General features: G+C 42.1%; 1 protein-coding gene across 3 annotated transcripts in view; it reads left to right on the top strand.

Moving 5' to 3' along the window:
- Positions 1 to 25,754, top strand: part of CDK16 (cyclin dependent kinase 16) — a 64,862-nt gene that overhangs the window by 23,432 nt on the left and 15,676 nt on the right. For 2 of the 3 annotated variants that reach the window (XM_070938048.1, XM_070938047.1), the window contains exons 2-9: positions 11,412 to 11,554; positions 14,178 to 14,318; positions 16,386 to 16,519; positions 17,583 to 17,708; positions 17,884 to 17,940; positions 20,055 to 20,169; positions 21,457 to 21,551; positions 22,742 to 22,804. In XM_070938048.1, the coding sequence (XP_070794149.1) occupies positions 11,437 to 11,554; positions 14,178 to 14,318; positions 16,386 to 16,519; positions 17,583 to 17,708; positions 17,884 to 17,940; positions 20,055 to 20,169; positions 21,457 to 21,551; positions 22,742 to 22,804 (849 nt within the window). In that variant the 5' untranslated portion in view covers positions 11,412 to 11,436. The remainder of the gene's footprint in view (positions 1 to 11,411; positions 11,555 to 14,177; positions 14,319 to 16,385; positions 16,520 to 17,582; positions 17,709 to 17,883; positions 17,941 to 20,054; positions 20,170 to 21,456; positions 21,552 to 22,741; positions 22,805 to 25,754) is intronic. The other variant, XM_070938049.1, reaches the window with a different exon arrangement.

Genomic DNA, 25,754 nt, shown 5'->3' on the forward strand with positions numbered 1-25,754 from the left:
AACCTTTCAATGGACAAGCTCAGCATCTTAGCCACTGACCACCCCGTCCCTATCACGCTTCTCCCTCCAATCACACACAGTATCCATAATTCTACCCCATATATTCAAAGACCAGCACTACTTGCAGAAGAATAACAAAGTATTTGCAAAGACCTTTGCCTCTGCTAATTGCAGAAGACCACTAAAAACACCAGTGCTAAAATTCCTGCCACTTAATCTTTTGCAAACAGTTTTGCATACTGACTTGTAGACTAGGTTGTAGTCATAAAATTAGGCTGCTGAAGGAGAGCTGACTTGGAGGGAGATTTTTTTTTGGAATTGGAAACAAGAGAGACCTGAATACACTCCCAGTTTATCCAGGGTTTCCCCACATTTATCAAGTGTTTCCTGCCATACACACATTTACCGTAATTAACTTATTTCATTTTTCTGGCAGAAAACAAAGTGGCAATCAAACTTTTCAAGGAAATCTGTATTTGCAAAGAAACAAAACTCTCAGACTTATTTATCTAATCAGCACTTCTAGTCAAGGACTGCCTGCATGTCAAATATTGAACCAGGAAACCTGCTAAAATCCCCTTTTTATGGTGATGACTGAGAATGGTTGTCTTTAAGCCAGACAGGTCTGGCCCTGGACAATTAGTAATGAGGCCCCAGAAGATAATACAAAATATACAAAAACAAAGGAAGTTTGTTATTTATAACCATTAACTATATTAATATATTTATGTGCAGCCCAAGACAATTACAGTACTTTTCACTCAGTGCGGCCCAGGCAAGCCAAAAAATTGGACAACCATGCTTTAAACTGAAAGAACTGCACAGTTCAGTCCTTTCCTAAAGCTTTTCCCTGGTATGCAGTGCTTACCAATCAAAGCCTCTTTCACTATTCCCCCAAATCCAAACTCACACATTTGCTTTGGTCTTCTTGTTTCTGATTTAAAACACAACTGAAAAGAACGGGGTTTGTTATTTGTGGGCAAGTGGCATCTTTTGCAAGTTTGGCATGCAGAAAAATTGTTTGCAGAAGATCACAAGTGGTAGCAGTGAACATCAAAGAGTCTTTCATAAAAGTGAAACAAGTACATTTCCAAGTTTCTCTCACCATCAAAAATATGATTCTGAAAATACCGTTTCTTGCATGTGGCTGCTCTAAGTTGCAGCTTCGAGAATGTTGCTGGAACTGACATCAGAATTCAGTTGTATAGCCATATGTAGTGAAGTGTGTGTGTGTGTTTAATTAGGTCTTCCTACAGCCTAATTAGTTTTTGTAGCTGGGAAAAGTTTGATGACAAACCTTTGTCTGATGAGCCTGAATTCCATGGAGATTAATGTGAATAAGATCTGCTGTGTAAATGGCCAAATGAAGTTCAAGACACAGAATAATAATATTTTCAAAAAAAAAAAACAAGTTCACTACCATATGTTGGAACAGATTGACTTTTTAATCCCATAAGGAGTGACTGCATTGTACCATGTAAACTTGGGTGTGGAGGATGCCATGTTGAATGCTCAGTTGTGTAAGTCATTGGTGGGGAATCTACAGTCTCCCAAATGCTACTGAGCTGTTTCCCCACAGTCCTCACTGTTGGTCAGATGGTTGTTGGGGGTTGAATGTCTGTGGAGATTCTCAGTCATCATGGTTGCCTCAAAGGTGCTTTTTCAGGAGGCAACTGGACTTTCTTTTTCTTTGAAGACATTTTGTTTAGTTTCTTCAGCTCTGACTGGATGGTAGAGAGTGGAAGGATTTATGGTATATTCCTTGCAGACAGCTGATCATTTGCATTCTTTTTAGAGAGTCGTTAAGGCTACTTGGAGGTTTATCTGTGTCACTTGAGTAGTACAAATCGGTGTGGAGCCTTCTTGACTGCAGGATGTTTTCTGCCCTGTGTCCCTTCACTGTTGAAGACAAGCGCAGGCTGTTGGGGATGAGTCTGTGTATCTCAAACTGAAGCGCAAATGGTTTCTGTAGTGTGCAGTTTTTCTGGAAATACATTCATACTCCCAACACCATTTGAAGGGTGTTCATCCCGAAGTGCATAGCTAAATGTCTGTGGAGATTCTCAGGTATCCAGGTCATGGTTGTCCCAAAGGTGCTTTTTCAGGAGGCAACTAAACTTTCTTGTTTTTCTTTGAAGACGTTTCATTTCTCATCCAAGAAGTTTCTTCAGCTCTGCTTCTCTCTGTTTTTCTGAATGGATTTCCAGAGGATTTCCTCAAGGACTCTCTAAAAGGATGCAAATGACCAGATGTCTGCAAGGAATATAAATCCCTGCACTTCCCACCATCCAGTCAGAGCTGAAGAAGCTTCAGCCTTCAAAGAAAAACAAGAAAAAACAAGTCCAGTTGCCTCCTGAAAAAGCACCTTTGGGGCGTTGATGGGAATTGTTAGTCAGCAACACCGATAGGCTGAGTGTATCCCAATCTTGACCTTAGGATTCATTCATGCCACAGTTTAATAGCCATTCACTCTCCTCCAGCTAATTTTGGGAGTTACACTTTGATGAAGTAGAATGCATAGTGGTGTCTCTTTAGACAGAATTACAACATTATTCTCACTAAAATATCAATCAATTATTTGAGGAGGATTCAAAGAAGATACCTCAGCTGGTGACATCTAACGTTGGCTGATTTCAAAATCTAAACAGGGTTAGCTCTCATTAGTGCTTTGATGAAGAACCACCCAGAAATTTGAGGCTGAGAAGGTAAAAAAGAAAAAAAATGAAATAAGTAAATAGTATCACTGTTGACAGCCAAGAACACTGCATAGATGTAATCTCCCAAGAGTCAAGTTTGACTTAAGGGCATGTTTGCTTTTTTTTTTTTTTTTTTTTGGTAAAGCGGAGAGAGACCTATTGTGGGTTTATAGTAGAGGCGTACAAAATCTTTAAAATATACCTATAAGTAGGAAACCGTGATATCATAGTTAGAGGTACAATACTATATTGTACTCCATTGGTCATTGTTATTGTAAACTTTTACAAGTCATACCATTCTACTGTCCTAGTTTTTTTTAATTGGCAGAGATTCCCCACCCCACCCCACCCCCGGCATGGTGAACATTAATAATGCTGTAGCAGTACATTGTCAGAGTTTTGTGACCACATATGTAAATGAATCTACATAGAGTTTTAAAAATAGACATATTTGTAGCTGTTGATAGAGAGTATACCACAGCAGAGTGAAATAGTGCCTGTATTGTACAGGTAGTCCTCAATTTATGACCACAATTGGGACCAGAATTTCTGTCATAAACCAGTGTGATTGTAAATTGAGTCAGCATGTGACAGACTCAATTTTACAACCATTTTTACCATGGTCCCTAAGAAAAATCACTGCGGTTGTTAAGTGAATTATGTGGCTATTAAGCGAACCCGACTTCCCTAATTGACTTTGCGGATAGGAAGGTTGCAAATTGCAATCATGTGACTGCAAGATGCTGCAGTTGTGGTAAATGTGTGAACCGGTTGCTGAGTGCTGGATTTGCAATAATGTAACGGGGGGTGATGCAATGACCATAACGTCGAGTACTGGTCAGGAAGTTATTTTTTCCAAGGCTGTTGTAACGTTGAACCGTCACTAAACAAACAGTTGTACAATATGTTGAGGACTTCCTGTTATAGAAAGTATATACTTTCTTTGTCACACACATATGTATGTATGTGTTTAGGGCTGAGGAACAGATTTTGAAATATACAAGAAGAGATGGTTATTATCATTGGACCTTGTCACAGTCAGATATATTATGCTGAAGTACTGAGACATGGATGGAGCCAGCAAGATAAATGCTATATTGATATGTTTTTAAAAGTGGTTTGATTTCTTCCCCACTTTTTGTTTTTCTATTATCTGGGCCAGGGGTGGGTTCTAAATTTTTTTACTACTGGTTCTGTGGGCGTGGCTTGATGGTCATTTGACAATTCTTTAGGATTTAGCAGAGGTACTGGTCTACCAGGCTTTTAACTGCTTGCAAAGCTGTACCGGTCTACCTATTTGTTTTTGGAGGCACCAGTCTACCCCTTTATTTTTGCAGGCACCGGTCTTCTCATTTGTTTTTGGAGGCACTGGTCTACCCATTTATTTTTGCAGGCATCGGTCTACTCATTTGTTTTTGGAGGCACCGGTCTACCACCACACTGCCTTTTAACACTGATCAGCTGTAGGGCGGCCCTTTGAAGCCCCATGGCAAGAGTTTAAACAGTTTTTTTTCCTTCTAGCTGATCAGCTAGGACTCAGGAGGCAGCAATAGATTGGGGGTGGGGCCAAATAAAAGGTAAGAATAACGTGGGGGGGCAGAACCGGTTCAGTGACGTCATATCGTCACCGCTACCAGCTCGGCGGAACCGGGAGGAACCCACCACTGATCTGGGCCCTGTGTTTATTGTATACCGTTGAGAATTAGAGTTACACAATAGCTCAGACTTCAGTGCCAAGGCAAAGCCCAAGATTTGAGCCACGGTGGAGCAGTGGTTAGAGTCCAGTACTGCAGGCTACTTCTGCTGACTGCTGGCTGCCTGCAATTTGGCAGTTCAAATCTCACCAGGCTCAAGGTTGACTCAGCCTTCCATCCTTCCAAGGTGGGTAAAATGAGGACCCAGATTGTTGTGGGCAATATGCTGACTCTGTAAACCGCTTAGAGAGGGCTGCAAAGCACTGTAAAGTGCTATATAAATCTAAGTGCTATTGCTATTGGTGGAGGACATATATCAAGATACTTACTCTTGTAGTCACCTGGTTATTGTGATAAATTGTGATTTGATCAACCATGGTCTCCTGAATCACGCAAACAGATTTAGGGAAAGAAAAATACATATGGTTTCAGCATAGTGTGTAAATCCAATTTCTCTCTCTCTACTTCTTGCCCATTGTCCATTTAGCACTTCGGAGATGTGTTCCTGTGGTCCCCTTCCAGTATATGTCAAAGATAGTTGTGTTGCTAGTTTTTTTTTTTCCCCAAGTGGTGGACACCATGGCTTGACGAGATATTTTGGGTGGTTCCTTAATTAATGAAATTATATTGAATTGAAATAATTGAGGCTGATACACGCTGTTGTCATTCCAGGGACGGGTGATATGAATTCCCTCTATGAAGACATATGAACACAATCATTGTTGATTATCTGTCCCTCTTGATCTTTTGCCCTATGAGCTGAGCTTGGCAAAACATCAGAAGCTGCAATTTTTACATTTATTCTCCTTCCTTGACCCCTCTAAAACCAAGGGGTCAAGGACTGGATCTGCTTATCAGAGTCTTAGGCTGACCAGATAACTTCTTCTGGTAAAAGAGGGAAGGAAGACCTCTGGAACTTGTGGTTGCTTCACTCAGCAATTTGTTTTGGAAGAGGATTGCCTGGTTACTCTTGTTTAATAGGAATTCTTTGGTAAACATGGTTAAAGAAACCATGGATTAGTGTGTTGTACAAATCCCAACATAACTGTGACCCAGACAAATATTTCAGTTATAACATCTATGGGCCAGAAATGGTGAAGGGTAGACTATACTATAGATAAGAACACGTGTTGGTATGTGATTGTTAGAACACAAAAGGACTGCAGTTTAACATGACTTGTTGCTATGAGCTGGCTTCATCATTTTATTGGCAAAGGATATAAAACAGTTATGAAGCCTTGCAAAAATCATATGGTGCTGGCAAAAACCTCTGTCTGAAATTTCAGGGAGCCGCTCTTTGTTCTGTAGGCCAGGGATTCCCAATCCCTGGGCTGTTGGGAACCGGGGCCACGCAAGCTGCGGGCAAGTGTGCAAAGCTTTTATTTTTGCATGTGTTGGATTAGGTTGTGCCCGCGCAACCATCCCCTCTCCCCCCCCTGCTGCTGCCGCTGCCGCTAGTCTGCGGACCCCAAAAAGTTGGGGACCACTGCTGTAGACTAATAGTGGACAACACAAAGGCCACATGTGGCCTCTAGTCAAGGCTCCCCCTGATCATACTATCAAAACTGGATGGCATATATATATATATATATATATATATATATATATATGTAGGTCTTTGGTTATTCGGGTCTTCTCCCACGTAAAATTGGAAGTGTCTTGGCGACGTTTCGACGAAGTCTCATTCGTCATCTTCAGGCTGGTGTTCTCGGCTTCGTGCTTCCAGGAGCACTATATACAATATATATATATATATTTCTGAAGAAATAGGAAGTAAAATACACCTACTTTACATACTCCCTCAAACTCCAATACTTCCAAAGGAAGACTGGAAATTTTGGACACCCCTCATTGGATAACATCACTGCTGTATTTCCTGTATACATTTTCTGGTGGGAGTGCTGGTGGCAATAGCTCTACATCCTAAAATTATCCCAAGCTAATGAGGGCTTCTCCTGCTCTTTCTTAACACGAAGTGACAAACTGAGGTGAAGGATGTCATCTTCACTCATAGCCTGCCTACCGTTCACTGCCTGTCTCATAATCCTGGGCTCCCAGGTTGTCATATCTTTTTGACTCAAGGATGTTGGGCCTGGCAGGAACATAGCCGAGATAGGTAATTGGAAAAACTTGGGTAGAGGTCCCCAAGTTTTCCTACCTGGAGCTGGTTGGAGAAGATGCATTGTGGAAATGGGGTGCACAAATTTATGAAATAGTCCTTTCTAACCAGAAGTGAGCATTAATTTCCCTTTCCAGCATTGTTAAGTATTCAGCAAAATCAAATTGTCTGATCCTGAGCATTACCCTTAAAGGTATGGATTTATCAGATATCCTGCCTTTCTTTCAGGAGCTCAAGGTTAGAAGGTACAAAACTATAATGTATCTAATGCTTAAGCCATTCAATATTGCAACTTGCATCCTTAATGTTCAAGCTGTCTGTTCAAATTCCGCTCAAAATAGGAGTGCTATTTATATATAGTTTTTTGGATTGTGCTGAGTATTGTTTATGCCAAAAATATGTACTTAAAATTTAAAATATGCTTTATTTGCTCTATTGGATTTCTAATGACCATGCAGGTCCAGAATTGGAGCTGGAATATTACAAATATACAGGGGCCAGGTTGTGGAAGGCAAACTTTGTGTATCATGATCTGAGGCGTCTGCTGAACTAAGTGACTGGAGATTTTGGTTTCAATATCTCCTTTTTAATCATTCAATGTATACAACTGAAAAGCTTGCTTTACTGAATGTTTACAAATGACAATGTCCTATACCAACATAGAAAGAGACTGTTCTGATAATCCCAAATAAAGGATTTTTTTTAAAAAAGTAAAAATGTGCAAAATGTTTGAATTCCCTTTTTCACACCTGCAATGTGTGTTCTGAACTCGAATTAGAGGATGGTGAGCTTGAGCCATTTTGAATTTGAAATGTTTTGCACGCCTCTTGCTGCTACAGTTTTAACAACAGGCATAAATATGCAATCATGTTCATTTCCTTGCCGTGAGAAGTTTCCCCTGCTGATTGCTACTCAGTCAAGGTACAAGTTAGGGCCAGGCTGGTCTGATGGCTACCTAGGCCGCAGTGGAGTATATAAATAAATCCGGTGGGAGGGTTTTTTTTTTTTTTTTTTGCTGTTGTCTGCCTGCGGTAATGAAACATAGGGAGGCATTTGAATAAATCATTAGCCACTGTACGTGGCTGATGGGCTGTGCCTGTCTTGGTAGCTTGAAGCGTTTTGCAAAGTCTGCATGTAGGAAAGACAGTAAATACACAAGAGTATTAAATAGGGGGAAGTCATTTGTTCTGTTTACAAGCAGATGTAGCATTTTGAATGTGGCTAATACTAGGAATGTCACGGCCACCTTGCAGCAAAATATGGCAATGAATGAGGGCTTTTTGATTCCAAATTACATGTAGGCCCAGTTGGGAAGAGGGAAAGCTTATTCCACTTTTGATAAATTATGACCTTCAGCAGATCCAGTTCCTGTGCTTGCTTGCTGGGTTTGGATCTCATCTGTGAAGTGCATGGTTAGACCAGGCAGATTCCTTATTCGCTACCATTCTTTGTGCTTAAATTTCATAAATGCTCCAGAAGCAGATGAGAGCAAGAAAGCCTCCCGATTTAGTTTGTAATCAAACATAGCTTGTTCTGGCCTCAGATGACGTCATCCTTCTTTCCCTCAGGAATGCCACAGATGGGGAAGGGAAGCTTTCTGCAGGGACTCACACCCTTCGAATTATGTGCTTAGCATCAATTATGCTAATTGTATTGTCAGCTACAATGACCCAGGGCAGAACATTTTCCCAGATCCCCATTTGATGATAAGTGTCACATAAAAAGCCAGTCTTTAAAAAAAAAAAAGGTTTATTTTCCCTCGTCTCCCTGACGTGCTGAAAGTTCACCAAATGCATTCCTCTTTGATGGCTCGGAATGGTGGAGTCTTAAACCTACTGCTGTTGAAAAACCCTTCTCATCCGAGTTGTTACTTTAGAAATCCTACCATTTGCTACATAAACTCCTTTCTGAAAGCTGCAGATTTGGCGTACCTCTTGGGTCTCATTTATCTAGGCCCAATTCCACACACACAAGCTGGCTATACAGCATTCTTCTTTGTGCCCGAGGGCAACTGGCTAATTGGGTTACAGGGCAGGTGACAAAGGACATAAGAGCTCTTTTTCCTTCCATGCTTCGCTACCATTCCAGGTCTCCACCTAGCTCTGCCTTCTGAGGAAGTTGCCTTTCCCTTTTTGTGTGGTGACAGCCCTGTGTGTCATTCCACGTGAACTGAGACTACACCTTTGAGGCACGCATTATTTTTTCCTTCATCACTAAATAATTAGCTCTGAGAGCAGAAGCTTGGGGAAGGGTGGATGGCCAATCTATTGATGTTTTCCAGCCTCTGGCAGTATCCCAGGAACTAGTTCTGTCCTCAGGCCATTGACTGTTTTATTGTTAGGTTGTTCAGTTTTCTACGGTGTCCAGATGATGGTTCATATAAGCTGCCTTTGACATTATTTCCTGATATCCAATGGAGTTATCAGATTTAGGTGGAAACATAAACAGTGTTGCTTATAACTCCTCCCCCCCTCCCAAAGGAGAGTTATGGTGAGATTGCCTCCTGGCAAGCTTTACTTAAATTTACCTTTCAGGAAGTATGTTCGTTCTTCAGTCCATTCTACCTCCTGTCATTTAATGATTTCATACTATAAAAAGAGATTGCCTGTTAAGTCCTTGCTATAAAGCCACTCTATCTAGGCTTCTTTTGGCTTCCTCAGTTCTTTTCTGTTGGAGGTCAGAGTGGCTCTTAAGAATAGATCCTTCACTGGATTCGGGGTGAAAAGGGCAAGCACGGTGGGGAATTTCTCAATTTCATTGGGTTTTGACTGGCTTTCTTAGAGATAGTAAAGGAGAGAATGTTTGGTGTTAAACTACAGTATTTGCTTTTTTTTTAAACTGGAAGAGAAACATTGTCTCACTTTTGTGGAAGCCAGTATAAGTCTGAGGAATCTTGCTGATCAGAGAAAGCACAGTACAGGTAGTCCTCACGTGCGCGCGCAGATCTTCTGTGCATGCACAGAAGGTAATTAACACATTAGTTCCTGGTTAAAACCAGAAAGTAACAACACCCAGGCGGGTGGGCGGAGCTTTGCTCCGCCATCGCTACCGGATTGCTGAACCAGCCTCCAAGATCGCTACCGGATCGCTCGATCTGATGAAAACCAGGAGGATTTCACCCCTGCTTTCACACTTACGACCGTTGCAGCATCCCCAGGGTCACGTGATCAAAAATTAGGTGCTCGGCAACAGGATCTTATTTATGACGGTTGCAGCATCCCCAGGGTCACGTGATCAAAAATTAGGTGCTCGGCAACAGGATCTTATTTATGACGGTTGCAGTGTCCCGGGGTCATGTGATCGCTTTTTGCGACTTTCTGACAAGCAAAGTCAACGGGGAAGCCAGATTCACTTAACAACCGGGTTACTAACTTAAGAACTGCAGTGATTGACATAACAACTGTGGTGAGAAAGGTTGTAAAATGCGGCAAAATTCACTTCAAATTTCTCACTTAGCGACATAAATTTGGGGCTTAATTGTGGTCGTAAATTGAGGACTACTTGTGGACAAAAGTGTGAACAGTTAAGTAGAGCCTGTCTGGCCACGAAGAGTAAGCTCTGCTGCCGTCCACCTGGCTTGTTCAAGCAAGAGGGTCACCATAAGATGGAAAATAAGAGGCTGGTTGTGTTCCTGGATTTTCAGATGTTCTTTTTTTGGGGGGGAGGGGGAGGGGTGGAGATACAACAAAATATCTGTTAAATCATATCAAAGGCCACTTAGGCAATGTGCTCTGTTCCCACAGATGGTAGGTAACCAGATGCTTTCAGGAATCCCTTAAGCATCATACAAGTTTAATAGGGTTCCCTCTCTTTCCCTCAAGGAACAGTTATTGAGATACAGGCTTCTATACTGGAGATAATAACTACTATCAGTCGTATTCTTTACGAAGCTATCTAATCCCCAGTGTAGATAGCTATACAATGGTGAATTTCATAGTGCCATTGTGTAGGATGTTTGCTGCGCTCTGCCCTAGTTTAATTTGATAAACAGCATGCTCTTGGTTCTGTGAGCGATTCCCCTGCCATTCATATCTGCACTGACCTTCAGTAATGCAGAAACAGAATTTATTTTATTCTCCCATCTCCCTAAAAATTAAAACCATATATTTATTTGTATCACTACACGGTAACGGCGCTGGGAATTTATGGCAGTTGGTGCTTCTCTAGTTTCTGGCAGTGATTGGCTGTCACACTTTATTTTCCCAGAAGAACAAATAGTCGGAAGAGCTGGTCAAAGCCAAGAAGGGGAATGAGCAGGTAGACCTAGGGATGGAACGATGGAAAAAGGAGGAGTTCAACTAAGGTGAAATCAGGGAAGTCAAGGAATACAGGTTATGGACTAGGAAATGATAGTTGAGATGTGAAAACGGAAGTTCTCCAGAGGAGTGAATAGAAAGGACAAAAACATGGAAGATGAAACATGAAAAGATACAGAGCAATTTTGGTACCTTTGGTCAAGTTGGATGGAGCTGTTGGAACCATAGGTTGCTTTACCTTGAACTATTCAACCTGGGGATCAAGTAAAGTAAGAGATTTGATGTTGGTTTGAAATCTCCAGTAAAATCTTGGGCTGTTATCTTCTGGATGCTAGAGTAGGCTGTCTTGTACAGATGTATTCCATGTATCTAAAAAATATTGTTTAAAAATCATATATCGATAACATACAAAAGTCTCTAAGAGCTGTCCCTGAATTTTGGAGGAACTTTGATGAGTCACTTTAGGGTTTTTTTAATCCATTTTAATTGACGGCATTCATTTGAAGTTTTTACCAGCCACTGTTTGGCCAAGAATCTGAGCTGCAGTCTAATGCTGCATTAGTTTTGCTACATCTGACATATTCTATACCAAATAAAATTGCTTGTTTAACACCCTGGATAACTTTTCCTCATCCCATACCTTCAGCAGTGACTCCAGCCCCTTCCCCATCATGGATCGGATGAAGAAGATCAAGAGGCAGCTGTCCATGACGCTGCGGGGGAGCCGAACTGTAGAGAAAAACCTCAATGAACCCATTAATATAGAGGAAAACAACAGCAGCGACAATGGTGAGTTCCCTCCTTGATCTTCCTTGGAGGGAGAATTGACAGATTTTTTTTTTCTGATTTTCTTACAGTCGCTTTTCTTGGCTGTACCCTTAACAGAACATTATGCTAAAAAGCAGCAAAATCATAGGGTGCTTGGCAAAGCTTCTTTAAGCTCAAGCTTTTTATTAACTCAGTTGAAGGTATCAGACTTTGCTGCCTGTCTAAACTTCTGATGTGAAACTTTTATGCACTGGCAAATGGACCTATAAGATTTTCTAATGTAAACCTTATTAAATAGTTGGATTTATAGATGACTATATAGCCAGATAGAGAGGATTTATAGGCATGGGATTAGTCTTTGAGATAATCAAGCCTCCAGGTATTCAGAAATTAAGGTAGCATCTGGGATTAGGAATGAAAGCTTCCGGACAATCAGGAGATGGCACAAAATCAAAGGAATGTTTTCTGATCTACTGGCCTTGTTCAAACTCTGGGCAGGGGCTCTTTGTACTCACTGGAGCTTTTGGACTGTCTTTGGAGATAGGCCCCATCATTGGTCCTGCAACAGGCTGAGTAACGGTGTGCAAAGGAGTGAAGAATGCATTTTGGGGTGGGACATCCAGGATAGAATGTGATGGTTGCCCTTTGTACTGAAAATATTTTTGAAAAAGCACATTTCTAATGCTAAAGTTTATACAGCTTGCATGAACATTCTCTCTCTCTCTCTATCTCTCTCTCTCACACACACACACTCCACTTACTCACTTACTCATATGGAAGTGTCATGGCAGTTTATTAAGGCCAATGAGTTGCAAGCCTGAGTAGAATCCCACAGGGTACACGGTGCTTTTTAAAAAGGACAAAAAAAAATCCAGTACATTTTCAGGCTGATTTTAACTTGTGTGGGTGGGTGGGTGGGGGGGAATATATTTTCAGTTTGAAGGATGGGAACTGAAACGGGAGACATCTGGATGCAAACTATTTATGTTCTCACCTTTAACTTCCTTACCAGCTCAGTGGCAATTTGGAAGCTGCTTTCAAACTAACTTCCTGGTTCCAGGTGATTGGATTCCTGGAGGCTTCCATTTCTACCATTGAACATTCCCCACCCCCCTTCCTCCAATTCTAAAAAATGGACAAATTCCTGAAGCCCTCTGGAAGATAAGGAGGCAGAATTGTGGCTCCTGACTTCTTGAACATTGCCAAACCCTGGCTTAAGTAGGGCTGTTCTGTGTTAAAATGACATAAATATGCTCCCATTCTGTAGAATCAGCACATTCAGCAGAATGCTTTTCAAAGAGTTTTAGCAACTTCTTTTGCAAATGGTCAGATAATTCCCTGCAACCTGGAGGCCCTTTTACCCAGCTGTGAAACTAGTTTATCTAAAGAACTGAACTGCCTAGGCTACAGTAATGGACAGCTTTAGAAGTGAAAAATGATGGTAATAAAGGTAAAGGGGAAAAGGATGCATTCTGTTTCTCTCTCTATATGCCAGCATGACCTATTTTCATCATCCTAAACTCACAAATAGCAGAAAATGAAGGACGTGTTGGATGGATGCAGAATAGCATAGAAAGCAGTTCTGAGTCTGATCCTGAGCATTAGTGCAGGTGAAATCAGTGAGTATGACTTAAGATGTTTCTGTTGCACTAAAAGAATAGGCATAGGCATAATCAAGGCCAATAGACATCTGGAAATTCATTGTGGACTACTCAACCCATCTTGCCTTTGCTGGGTCAGGGCTACGGGTGTAATAGTGAGATCTGGAATATTGATTTTTCACTTTTAAAAATGCAGCTGAGAGATTCTGTAGAATTTGCTAAACTGATGAAAAGCTACACTAGAAGACATATTTTGTGAGTTGAAACAGTGCAGCAAACCAACATTGCTCATTGTTATATTATAAATATTCCAATCTCAAATATATTTGAGGGGTGGGGTGGGGTCTCCAGTTATTAAAATAGTAGAGAGAAGGCTGTCTCACTCAGGTAAGTCCTGTCCCTCCGTTATATCCCTAATTCTGCCCCTCGGCTGAGGGCTGTCTTTTGAGTTTGATTTCCATTCTACTTTGATTTGTGTTTTGTTTTTCCTTCTTTCATATTTCTCTTTTTTCCCCCCTCTTCTTTTTTCCATTTTTCTGTTTATATTGGCCTCCCTTCTTCTGTGGCGGCATCAATCCCTTCGCTTATGTGGTGACCACTGTCTGTCCCCCATGCCTTCGGTTCTTTGCTGTGGGCTGTTTGCGCAACCTCTTCTTTTCCTTTCCCGCCTTTCGTGCCACCTGTCTTTTCCATATCACTCCCTTTGGGATGTTGCTTGGGTTTTCCCTTTGTTTCCACCTCCCTCCCCCTGTTTATACTTCCACTTTTTTGTGGTGGGTGGAGATGGATATTCTTCTGGTGTTCCATTTTCTGGGATCCCACATTCCTTCTCCCTCTGTTGCTGCTACTTCTGCTTCTCACTGGTGTTTCCCTTCCTACCACTTCCCTTCTCTCCTTTTGCTGATGTTCTGTTCTTCACTGTCCCGACACCACATTCCCCGGCCCCCTGTGTATCCCTCCATTTTTCCTGCATCTCCCATATCCCTCCCTCCCATCTGTCTGTCTGTGGGCTTTCCTCCTCCCTTCCCTCTCCTGCCCCCCAGGCCCCACAGTGAAGAGTGTGCATCCCAGCACCTCCCGCAGCGTTCACGCCTTCCTGCACCACTACGCAGGCTCCTTCAGCAGGCCCCGTCTGGCCGTCAGCCGCAGCCTGAGCTCTCACCTTGGCCGTACCACCCGATTAGGTGACTATCGCACCTCGCACCGTACTGCCAGTAAGGGCTCCCCATTGTGGGTTGAGGCTACAAGTCAAGCCAGTTTGACTTCAAAGGAGGCTTTTTGGAGTCCCTGTTAACTTATTTATACACCTGAGCCTCTTGTGTCAAGCTGGGGTACTACATCAATTCCTTGAGTAAGGAGTCTGGGGGACCCAGAATCTTGCATTTCTGCTCCAGGATGAGGTTGGTAAGGAAGTTGGAGTCTCAAATTGCTGGGGCTCACTTGAAGAGAAACTAGCCTTGGTCTTATCCAGTGCATCATTCTGAATCTTGTGTGTTTTTATTCTGGCTGGTCTCACTCACTATGCTAATGCATAGTATGATTTGTTAGCCCAATATGTGAAACCCGTATTACAGCAGATGTTGTCCCTAAAGCTAGGTGGATTTTTTCAGTAACTATGGTTCAAAATCCTAGTTTAGCATAATGTGTGAACCTGGCCATGATGTCACATTTACTTTTTATTATTTTTCCTGGGCTATTCTAAATGCCTTCCACATGTCTAGTTTATGCCAGACACATCCTCTGTATAAGATGATTTTGAGCAGAAAGTGATTAGCACAATCTTCTGTGAGAGATGAAAGATTGACGTGCTTTAGGAATAAAGTGGGAATCTTTTCATAAAACCACCCTGATGTTGCTCTCTAGAGAGTGCTGAGCAGCTGGACCAGTGGCCTTAGTATGAAGTGATTTGCTGTCCTTTTAAATCAGCCTTTCCCAACCAGGTAACTTCCAGAGGTATTGAGTTATAACTTAATTCAGTTTAATTTACTGGGATTTGAAGCTTCCTGATTCGAAAAAAGACACTTTTGGCTTATGACATATAGCAATGGCTATGGAGGCTGGGAATTTGGGACATTAAGAGCATTAGATCAGAAAATACTGTTTTGGGTTCCTGAGAGTATCACTGACATGAATTCAACATATATCTGTTTTTTTTAAAATACTGAAGCAGATCTCAAGGTTCATGTTGTCTTTAAAAAGATGCACAGAATCAGAAAGCCAGTGTAATCCCATTCCCAGAGCAACTTTCTTAAATCTGGTGCTCTTTAGATATGCTGGGCTATACTTTCCAGTGCCTAATGCTGTCTGGGGAAGATGGGTGATGCTATCATTTCCTGAGGGCATCATATTGAGGAAGGCTGGCCGACAGTGGTATATACTTTTGATTGTTACATACTTAAATTATGATACTGAACATTTAGAGAACTTTTTACATGAAATTGTGGAACCAACATAATTATAAGTAACACAACTAATCAAACTATGTTAGCAGAAATGATTAATAAATCGGGGATAATTGGGTGTATATTTATAGTGGACAATTTTAATGTTTTTTATGCCCAGTGTCACTCTGAAATGAGATGGGTGGCAAATATGTTATCCCATTTTCTGATCTTATCTATACCCCCTATAGCTGAGTAAGATAACGGAGTAGGATGTAGAATTTAAAATACTGCTAATATAGAACAATTACATGGCAGAAGGAAAGTCGAACAAAGGCTCTTACATGTTGTGGTAACTTTTTATATGCAGGGAACCCCTTAAAATTGTGTTCAGTCTAAAAAAGTGAAGTCCAGTCTGTCATCTATAGCCATGTAGCCTTACTTTTCTTTGGTGAGGTACTCCTGGTGGCAACATGTCTAAACCTTCTGGAGAGATGGAATTGATTGCCCAAAAAAAAAAAAAAAAAAAAAAAAAAAATCAGTGTTGGGTGGAACATATGTGGAACATTCATAAAATGGTTTCGAACTAAAAGGGCATTTATTTAAAACATTTATGACTTTACATAAAACATTATGCTTTGGGGTTGACAGCAGCCACTTCCCAACTAGGGCCCACCAGTTGTAATGGGATTGCAGTTCTAGAGGTTTCAGTAAGCATAGCCCATGGCCTGGGAATGATGGGAGTTCTAGTTCCAGCACATTGGGCTGATCCGTTGCTTCCTTCTACAGCCCAGCCTTACAAATATTGGAGGGAATGGGGTGAGTCCTCTCTGCCCACCGTGTCTTCATCTGCATTTCTCCTTGGTGCAGAAATTGTTCATGAGGACCTCAAAATTGGTTCGGATGGTGAGAGTGATCAGGCATCAGGAACATCGTCAGATGAGGTGCAGTCTCCAGTCCGAGTGCGCATGCGGAACAACCCGGCGCGCAAGATTTCCACTGAGGTATGTGGGTGCTGGCTGGTAATGATGGAGGGACAGTTTAAGGTGGGAACAAAGAGTTCTCTGTCTCCCATTATAATGGGCTGTTTTTGTATGGAGAGATGTGAAAGGAATAAAGATGTCTTGCTTCTCAAGTTACATTCTCTTCTTTTACTCCCCAAAGTTAACTTCAGAGGTTAGGGAATGCAAAGTCTACTCCAAGTAACCTCAGATAAAGTAAGACAAATGATAAATGCATGGATTTTGCACAGAATTCCTCGCCATGTTTGCATTGCATGCTAGACTAAATTAATTTGGGGTTGATTTGTTAGTGGTTTATTTACATCTACTATTTGTTAACCAGATACCGAGTTTAACATATTGTGAGTCTAACCTAGGGGTGAAATTCAGCAGGTTCTGACAGGTTCTGGAGAACCGGTAGCGGAAATTTTGAGTAGTTCGGAGAACCAGCAAATATCACCTCTGGCTGGCCCCAGAGTGGAGTGGGAATGGAGGTTTTGCAATATCCTTCCCCCAGGAGTGGAGAGAGAATGGGGATTGTGCAGTATCCTTCTCCTGGAGTAGGGTGGGAATGGAGGTTTTGCAGTACACTTCCCCTGCCACGCCCACCAAGCCACACCCACAGAACCGGTAGTAAAAAAAATTGGTCTAACTGCTCAGTAAAATTTGATCGTTCTTTGTGACTTCTTTGTATTCCCTTATATGGGTTTGTGAGATCGCACAGGAAACTCCTACCAAGATTTCTAGATCGCCCCCAGAGGTCCTGAAGAATCCAAAGGTTATCGATGCTTTTCTCAGGACTTACCTAGTCTTCTCTTTGCTTAGATTTCATACTGGTTAAAGGGGAGGTTGTGATTTTTTTTTTTGTATCAGGCTACTGCAGGAGAAGCTGGAGACTCTGCTTTCTTCACTTCTAGCCTGTGCATTTCCTTTTACTATCTCTCAGTCCATCCATCCATCCATCCATCCATCCATCCATCCATCCATCCATCCATCCATCCATCTAGGCTTCTAATTTTGGGAGGCTTTAATAAAAAAAGCTGACTAATTTTTCCTTGCTTCCCAGGATATTAACAAGCGCCTGTCACTCCCAGCTGACATCCGTCTGCCTGAAGGCTACCTGGAGAAACTGACCCTCAACAGTCCTCTCTTCGACAAGCCCTTGAGCAGGCGGTTACGCAGAGTCTCTTTGGTAAATAGGAATCGTCTGTCTCTCCTTCCTACTTCTCAGTGTTCCCCCTTCACTGGTGCGGGACCAGTACTAAGTACTGCAGGTCAGCAACTGCTGCTGTTGCTGACTCCCTAAGCACCTCAGGCCGAAAAGGGCAGATCCATTACCCTTTGTTCCTTGGTCCTTTTTCATTTAGTCGGAGATTGGCTTTGGGAAGCTGGAGACATACGTGAAGTTGGACAAATTGGGAGAGGTGAGTGTTGTGGCTTTTTTGAGACTGGTCAAAGGTAAGAACTAGATTTTAGTTCACTTCACAAATGGTTGTTCTTTGTTTCAACATGCATTGGGTTTTGGTGTATAGGGGCTCAGGGTGATTTCAGCTCCCATCTTTTTATCTTCCCGTTTGGTCCTGGATCTTGCCAGTCTTTTAATGGGGGAGAACAGAATCCTACAGTGGGTTGTTTTCTTACCATCTCTAGTAGCCATGACCAAACCATTGGTGGTGGGAAATAAGCCCACCTCCCAGGCTTCAATCTTCTTCCGTGTTCTGATTTTGGACATGACTTCTAACTGCACGATTACTTTCACTATCCTCGTATAGCACATGAGCAAATCGTTTGGCCTGTATATTTTATTCGATCTTTTATTCTAATACTTTTTAAAATTCCTATCATCTTGGTAGCCAACTTTAGGGCTTGATTTGCCCGGGAGAGTCAAATGTAGTCAGAACCCTGTATTTGGAAGTCCTTGAACAGAGACTCAGTTTCCCTTCCCTTCCCCCAAGAAAAGAAGCACATGCACTTGGAATTTTATATTTCTCAGCTAATATCCAGAGCTCCAATTTCACCCCATTTCATTTTTGAGGGTTAGTCGAATGGCTTATTAATGACCTATTTCATACTAAATAAGAAAAGGATTAACTATTTTGAAGTTATGAAGTCAGGAACAAAATATTCCTTTCTCTTCCTGGTCAGAGATTCTCCTGTCCTGATAAAACTAGAATGGTTACAGGTATCTTTCTATCAGTATATGCGCTTAGTGCTACGGCTAATTTATTGTTGTCCAAACAAGCCTTGGAGGCACTTGCAAATCCAAGTATCGGACTCACATATTTGCTGCAAATTGGACGTAGTTACCACTGTGGCTGTGAAGAATATAAATGTGATATCCTTGGTACTCTCTGAGCTTGGCTGTTTGCTTGCAGATAGGTACTGTATTTTTCAGAGTATAAAATGCATCTACCTTTTTTGGTGAGGAAAAGAAGAAAAAGAAATCTCCCTCTGCCTCTGAGCAATTTTACCTTGTTGCAGCAAACAGCAAACAGCCTGCTTTACTTTCATTTTCAGCATAGCTTGATTAGCACAAGGAAAAAAAAAATCTGCTCCAGCAATTTACCTCTTTGCAGCAAGCAGCAGAGCCTTGCGCAAAACAGCTAAGAGCAAATCAGCTGAGAGTCGGGAGGCCCCAATCAACTTGTGCTAATTAGGCTGTGCTGAAGCTGAAAGGAGCTGTTTTTTTCTGCTGTTTGCAAGGAGGTAACTGCTGTGAGGCAGAGGCCAAAGAGTGGGGGCCAGTGGATGGGCGGGGCTACATTCGGTATATAAGATGCACTTAAATTTTCCCCCCCTTTTAGGGGGGGAAAAGGTGCGTCTTATACTCCGAAAAATACGGTAGGTAACATCAACAGTGCTAGTGAGTGCGGAATTTGCTCTCTCTTTATACATACTGTAGTAACTTGCTCTGCCAGTGTTGGTGGGCATGTGGTTTTCTTGCCAAGGAAAAGGAAATTCCACACTCACTGGCACTGATGATGTTACCTCGTCGGGTAATGAAACAACTAAGCTCAGAGAGCAGCAAGGACTCCACAGTTCAACCCTGAGTTAGGTATATTTTCTTCTGTTGGAAGAGTACAAGTGTCACTGCCACTAGTGAAAAGGTAGCAAAGAAGTTGGGTGAACAGTCGATAAAATAGGGATTGTTCTCATTGAAATGACAAGTTTGTCTGATCGGTACAACTTCAGAGATAGTTTTTCTGTTTTAGGAAAGTTTAGGCCTGGGAAGATAGGAATTATGATGAGGAGGAACATCCGGATGGGATGAGGATGAGAAAAGGGAATGAGAGACAATGAAAGGAGATATACATTGAAATAATTCTCATGTTGAAACTGTAGTTTTGTGTTTTAAGCGTGAGGTGAAATGCAAGAACTGAAGGATGGGCTGGTGCTTACAGAAGATGACAGGATATTTATTTATCAAAAAACATTTAATCAAATTTGTATACCAGTCATCTCGCTGTCTTAAGAGACTCTGGCCAGTTTACAAGTACCATGTTGAGTGTTAACTTAAATTCTGCCTCTTCCACATCAGGGAACCTATGCCACTGTCTACAAGGGAAAGAGTAAACTCACTGACAACTTAGTGGCCTTGAAGGAGATCCGTCTTGAGCACGAGGAAGGCGCCCCTTGCACAGCCATTCGGGAAGGTATAAACCTGTAGCCACTTTTTCCAGGGCTTTGAAAGAACTCTGGCATTGTCTTGTCTTTTAACAGAAACTGTGGGCAGGTATTATTTGAAAGAAAAAGAATCCTGAAAACTGGTTGGCTTGATATAGAATTGCACCGCTTGTAAGCTGCCTTGAGAACTCCATGTAGCTATAAAGTAATGGGAGGTTAGAAGAATCTGTAGACCTTAAAAGCGAAGAAAAGCATAGCGTTCAACTGAGCCAAACAGCCATAACTGTACATAGAGGAGTCATTTACCAAACGTTTAGTTCAGCCTTTCCTAATCCCATATTCTTCAGATACGGTCCTGCTGGCATGGAATCCTGAGCAATTTAGAGCGTGTCAAAGCAGAGAAGGCTGCCGGAGATGGGGCACTGAACTTGAAATAAAAAAAAAAAAATTCATAGTAAGAAATGCAGTGGAATTCAGTCAAGGTCTGGATGAGTTAGATGTCTAGAGAGACAGATCTACAAGTGACATTTTCGTTTTTCCATCTACGCACCACAAGGGCTGAATGAAAAATAATGAGCATTGTGACTTGCCAGCAGAGGGCAATACAGGTAGTCCTCGATTTACGACCACAATTGAGCCCAACATTTCTGTTGTTAAGTGAGACATTTGTTAAGTGAGTTTTGTCCCATTTTACAACCTTTCTTGCCGCAGTTGTTAAGTTGAATCACTGCAGTTGTTAGGTTAGTAACCCAGTGATTAAGTGAATCTGGCTTCCCCATTGACTTTGCTTGTCAGAAGATTACAAAAGTGGATTTATATGACTTTAGGACACAGCAACGGTCATAAATATGTACCAATTGCCAAGCATCTGAATTTTGATTACATGATCATGAGGCTGCCGTAACTGTGAAAAATGGTCGTAAATCCCTTTTTTCAGCGCCATTGTAACTTTGAAGGATCACTAAATGAACTATTGTAAGTCGAGGACTACCTGTACTGATAGTTCTCAACTTACAACAGCTCACTTATTAACATTCATATCCCTTTCAGCCCTGGATTGCAGTTCCACTCATCTACACAGAGTAAAGTTGGTCCCTAGCTTTTTCTCCCACAATTCAATTGAATTCAAGGCTAGAATACTTAACTTTAGAGCAGTGCAACTGATAGCTCGTTAAGTATGTTTTGGGCTCACAGGAATCTTGAATATTTTTCTTTTATGTTCAAATAATTCTCTCAAAGCCACATACTTGGAAATGATTGCATTAGAAGTATTTGTGATGCAGATCTCATGTCTCCCATCCCTCTTTCTCTTACAGTTTCACTTTTAAAAGATTTGAAACATGCCAATATAGTGACCCTGCATGATATCATCCATACAGAGAAATCCCTGACTCTTGTCTTCGAGTATTTAGTGAGTATATGGAGGAAGGGAGGGAATGCAATAAATTGGGACACAACTTTCTTTTATGTCTGAAAATCCAGTTCTCACTAAGATCTGGAAAATTAAGAGTCATCGCCTTCTTTCCTTATATGTAAGCTGCCACTTTGGTTTGAACAACGATGGCCTTTAAACTTTAGGCAGTAGAGACATCCTTCTGAAGACTTCTGGGAATTGTAGTTTTCTTGGGAGAATTCAAGTACTTTTGAGAGGATTCTCTGCTTGTTTTTGGAACAGCCAGTTCAGCAGCAAGTTTTGTAGCTTGGGTGGATCCTACCGTAGTTCTCAAAGGTTAATAAAGCTTAATAAATGACACAATAACTCCTCCTTCTAAGAAGGTAAAGTGTTTCATATATTTGACCTCTAAATAAAACAAGTATATATCGTAGATCTCTACGGTTGCTTTCTTGCTTCACATGGGAAGTTTCTGGGGCTGAAAGATAAGTGGCTCGTAATGCCTTTGGTCAATGCTTCTTGGCGGAGCTATGAATAAAGAATTGGATCAGGGACTGGCTTCCATCAGCTCCCATGCTTCATTTTCCTAATTCAGTTGCCTGTATCTATAGGGAGTGGTGCGGTGGCCTAGAGGTGGAGCTCTCGTCTCACAAAAAAGGAGGCTGTGAGTTCAATCCTAGGTAGAGGCAGATATTCTCTTTCTGAGAATATATCCGCTGAAAAAAACTCACATTGGCGACAGGCAGGGCATCCAGCCAGTAAACACTCAGCTCCATTCAGTTGCCCTGACGTCACCCTGCAAGGGATTATGGGGCCTTAAAAGAGGATGATGAATTGCCTGTATCTATAGGGGGAATCACCATAGCGTCCAATAAAGCTCATGCCTTCATTAAGATGAGTCAGCCTGGGAACCAGCTGGCATGGCGTATCTGATGCTACCCTCCCTCTTACTTCAGTTCAAGTTACTCAAGCTGGAATATTGTTGAGGCAGAGGTGGATGCTTGGGGTACCACAGGTTCTCAGATTGCTAAATTGGCCCATTATATCTTGGGAAGGGTGGGAACTGTATCTTCTGGCTGCAAAGCTGTGTCTACCAGTCTGTGTTTGCTTACCCAGCATTAAGACCTTCCGATTTTATTGTTGAACAATATTATCTTGTTGGAACACTAAATGTACCAGAGATAAGATCCTGTCCTTTTCTTTCACAGGATAAAGACCTCAAACAGTATCTAGATGATTGTGGGAACGTAATAAATATGCACAATGTGAAGGTAAGGGTTAATTCTTAGTACGGCTGATCTTTTCCTTTCAGCGATTGCTTTCTGCTTGTTCAGTGATAGAAGAATTGCTTACAGTGCCAGCAAAGACTCAGATTACAAGTAGCCCTCAATTTACAACCACAACCGAGCCCCAAAATTTATGTGAGAAATTTGTTAAGTGAGTCTTGCCCCGTTTTAGGACTTTTCTTGCCACATTGGTTAAGTGAATCATTGCAGTTGTTACATTAGTAACACGCTTGTTAAGTGAATCTGGTTTCCCCATTGACTTCGCTTGCCAGAAGGTTGTAGAAGGTGATCACATGACCCCGAGACACTGCAACGGTCATAAATGTGAATCAGATGTCAAGCATCCAAATGTAAAGGATGTGACCATGGGGGATGCTGCAACGGTCACAAGTGTGAAAAATGGTCATAGGTAACTTTTTTCAGTGCCATTGTAACTTTGAACAGTCACTAAGTGAACTGTTGTAAGTCAAGGATTACCTGTAGTTGCAGATTCCATTGGGGGATCTGATATGTTTCTTGTAGTGGAGGAGAGTATCCTTAGTTGGCTTCCTCCCTTCCACTCCTTTTAACAGGCAGGCCTGCAAATTTCTTGTTCTCCCTATAGAAAGAGAGAGAGAGCAACCTCCAGGCTGGTTTTCTAGCTCCATTTCTCAGGGAGCTCTTGCGAGATTATTCAGGTATGCTGCCCTGGAGTTAAGATCACTTATCTCAGGGCTCTGACTTGCTACCTTTGCAGGAGGGCTAACTATTCACCCTGGTTGCAACCTACATTCATAGGAGCACTGGCGTCAAAAGATATTGGTGCACAGCATTTCTTAGGGCATGAAATACACCCTCACACTTCCTAAGGACTATAGTGGATGATCACTGAATTCCCTACTACCGTGTTTCCCCGAAAATAACACATGTCCGGATAATAGGCCCAATCGGGCTTTTTAGCACATGCGAGAAGCGGATCTTGCGAGTTCTTGCGAGTTCGAGAAGTTTGATTGAACTCGCAAGAAGGTTTTCTTTTACAGCGTGTTTCCCTGGACAAAACGGCGACGGAGCTGGAAAGGTAAGACATGAGTCCCGCTTCTCACCCGTCCAACCTGCCATCCCAAAATTGCATCCCTAAAGGGGGCGGGTGGCTAAGCGAGGGGCAGGAGCCCTGTCATGCCTGGTGATGGGGGGAGAAAAGGCAAGGGGAGCCACGTCTCGCTCTACGTGTCTCACTTCTCCCCCGCCCCACCTGCCACCCCTCTCGATAAAGAGACGGCAGGAAAGGGAAGCAGCTGTTGCCATTTGGGTGGGACGGGACGTGTTGGGCCGCTCGGCCGGCGCGAAGAACAGGTAGGGGAGGTGACAGCAGCGACAGAAATCCAGTCCCACGCTCGCCGCCTCCTGCACCCCCAAAATAATAAGACCCCCCGGTAATAAGGCCAAGCCCTTATTTGGGAGATCAAAAGAAAATAAGACCCTGTCATATTTTCAGGGAAACATGGTATTGATGATTGGGAGAGTGCTCCCTCCATGTGAATGTGAAGTTGGATTAGGCATGTAATCATAGAATTCTTTGCTCCTCTCATTCTGTTCGCTCTCTGGGTTCTAAAACTCTAAAACTCACCTTATAGTCACATCCCTGATGTTTGGAAGAGAAATCGGGAAACTTCATCTTGCTTAGCTGCCTCCACTTTTTATGAATAACCTGGTGTGCAGGAGCTGCTGTCTTAAACAGTTGTTTCATAAGTGACCCCGTCTTTCTAAGGGTGTCTTCTCCCTCTTTGTTTAATCCAGTGCATCTGGGCAAAACTGCAAACTGGGACTCACCCTGAAGACTGAGAGTGTAGGAGATGACCAGGCTGAGTCTGGGGGAGGGGGGTCAAATGTGTCGTCAGTCATGAGTCCCTACATGCCCACAAGAGATCTAAGTCCAGTCCACCTTCAATTCCTTTCTTAACTCCTGGTAATTTCCCTTGACCATTAGTAGTTCAGATTGTTGTAGAGAACTTACTTTACTTTACTTTTACTTTTATTTGATTTATATACCGCCCTACTCCCGAAGGACTCAGGGCGGTGAACAGCCAACAATAAAATACTTAAGCTTGCAGTAAATCTTTATACTCATTTGAACTGCCTGAATCTCCTGGTTTCCCCGGTACTTGACAGAGAGGAAATAGTAGAATGTCTTACTGCCTTATGTAAATCAGTTCCATCCTTTTCCTTTAATAGGGAAACTGGAGAACCTTTGGCTGAAGAGAACAACAAAATAATAGCTTATTCAGAGCCTTTTTTCTTGCATGGATTCTTCACTTTTGACCAAGGAAGTCAGTAAGAGGCTAATTTTAAGGACCTCTCAGTAACTGGTCAACCTGGTCATGAAAACCAAATAGTTTCACTCAAAAGAAATTACCAACAGTGACCAGATATCATTATCTCTTTCTCTGTTTTGAAGCCTTAAAGATTCTTTCGGTGGATGCTCCAATAATCCATTGGTTTCAGGCATGATGCTGGAGAAAACCTCCCTCATCCCAATAGGATAACGCAACAGTGTTTTTCTTAAAACACTAGACTTGAAGTGGGGGAATCGGCATATAGAATACTGCAGGCTTTGTATGGAGGCATTGGATTCCATCATGGAATGTCTCATAGGCTGAAACATTCTGGCTTCCCTGGATCTTCAGGAGGCCGGTCTGCATATTTTGATCTACCCCTCTCACCACCAGATCCTCTGGTTAAAATGTTTGGAGAACTGTTTTCAAGGTATTTTCTCCTTTAGCTTGACGTTGGTTTCTAAAACATTCACTCTTTACATTGGTGATGTTTCCATGGGATTGGGGAATTCATGTTTATCTTTACCTAGATGATTTTTTCATGAGGTCTGTTTTAGCATCATCTGAGTGAGACAATGACTTTGTGTCTGATCAGTCTGGAGATAGGAGGCAACCTAGAAAGA

The sequence above is a fragment of the Pituophis catenifer genome, unplaced genomic scaffold (assembly GCF_029215685.1).
Source record: "Pituophis catenifer annectens isolate HBS135680 unplaced genomic scaffold, rPitCat1.0.hap2 SCAF_2, whole genome shotgun sequence".
In the NCBI taxonomy this organism is placed as follows: domain Eukaryota; kingdom Metazoa; phylum Chordata; class Lepidosauria; order Squamata; family Colubridae; genus Pituophis; species Pituophis catenifer.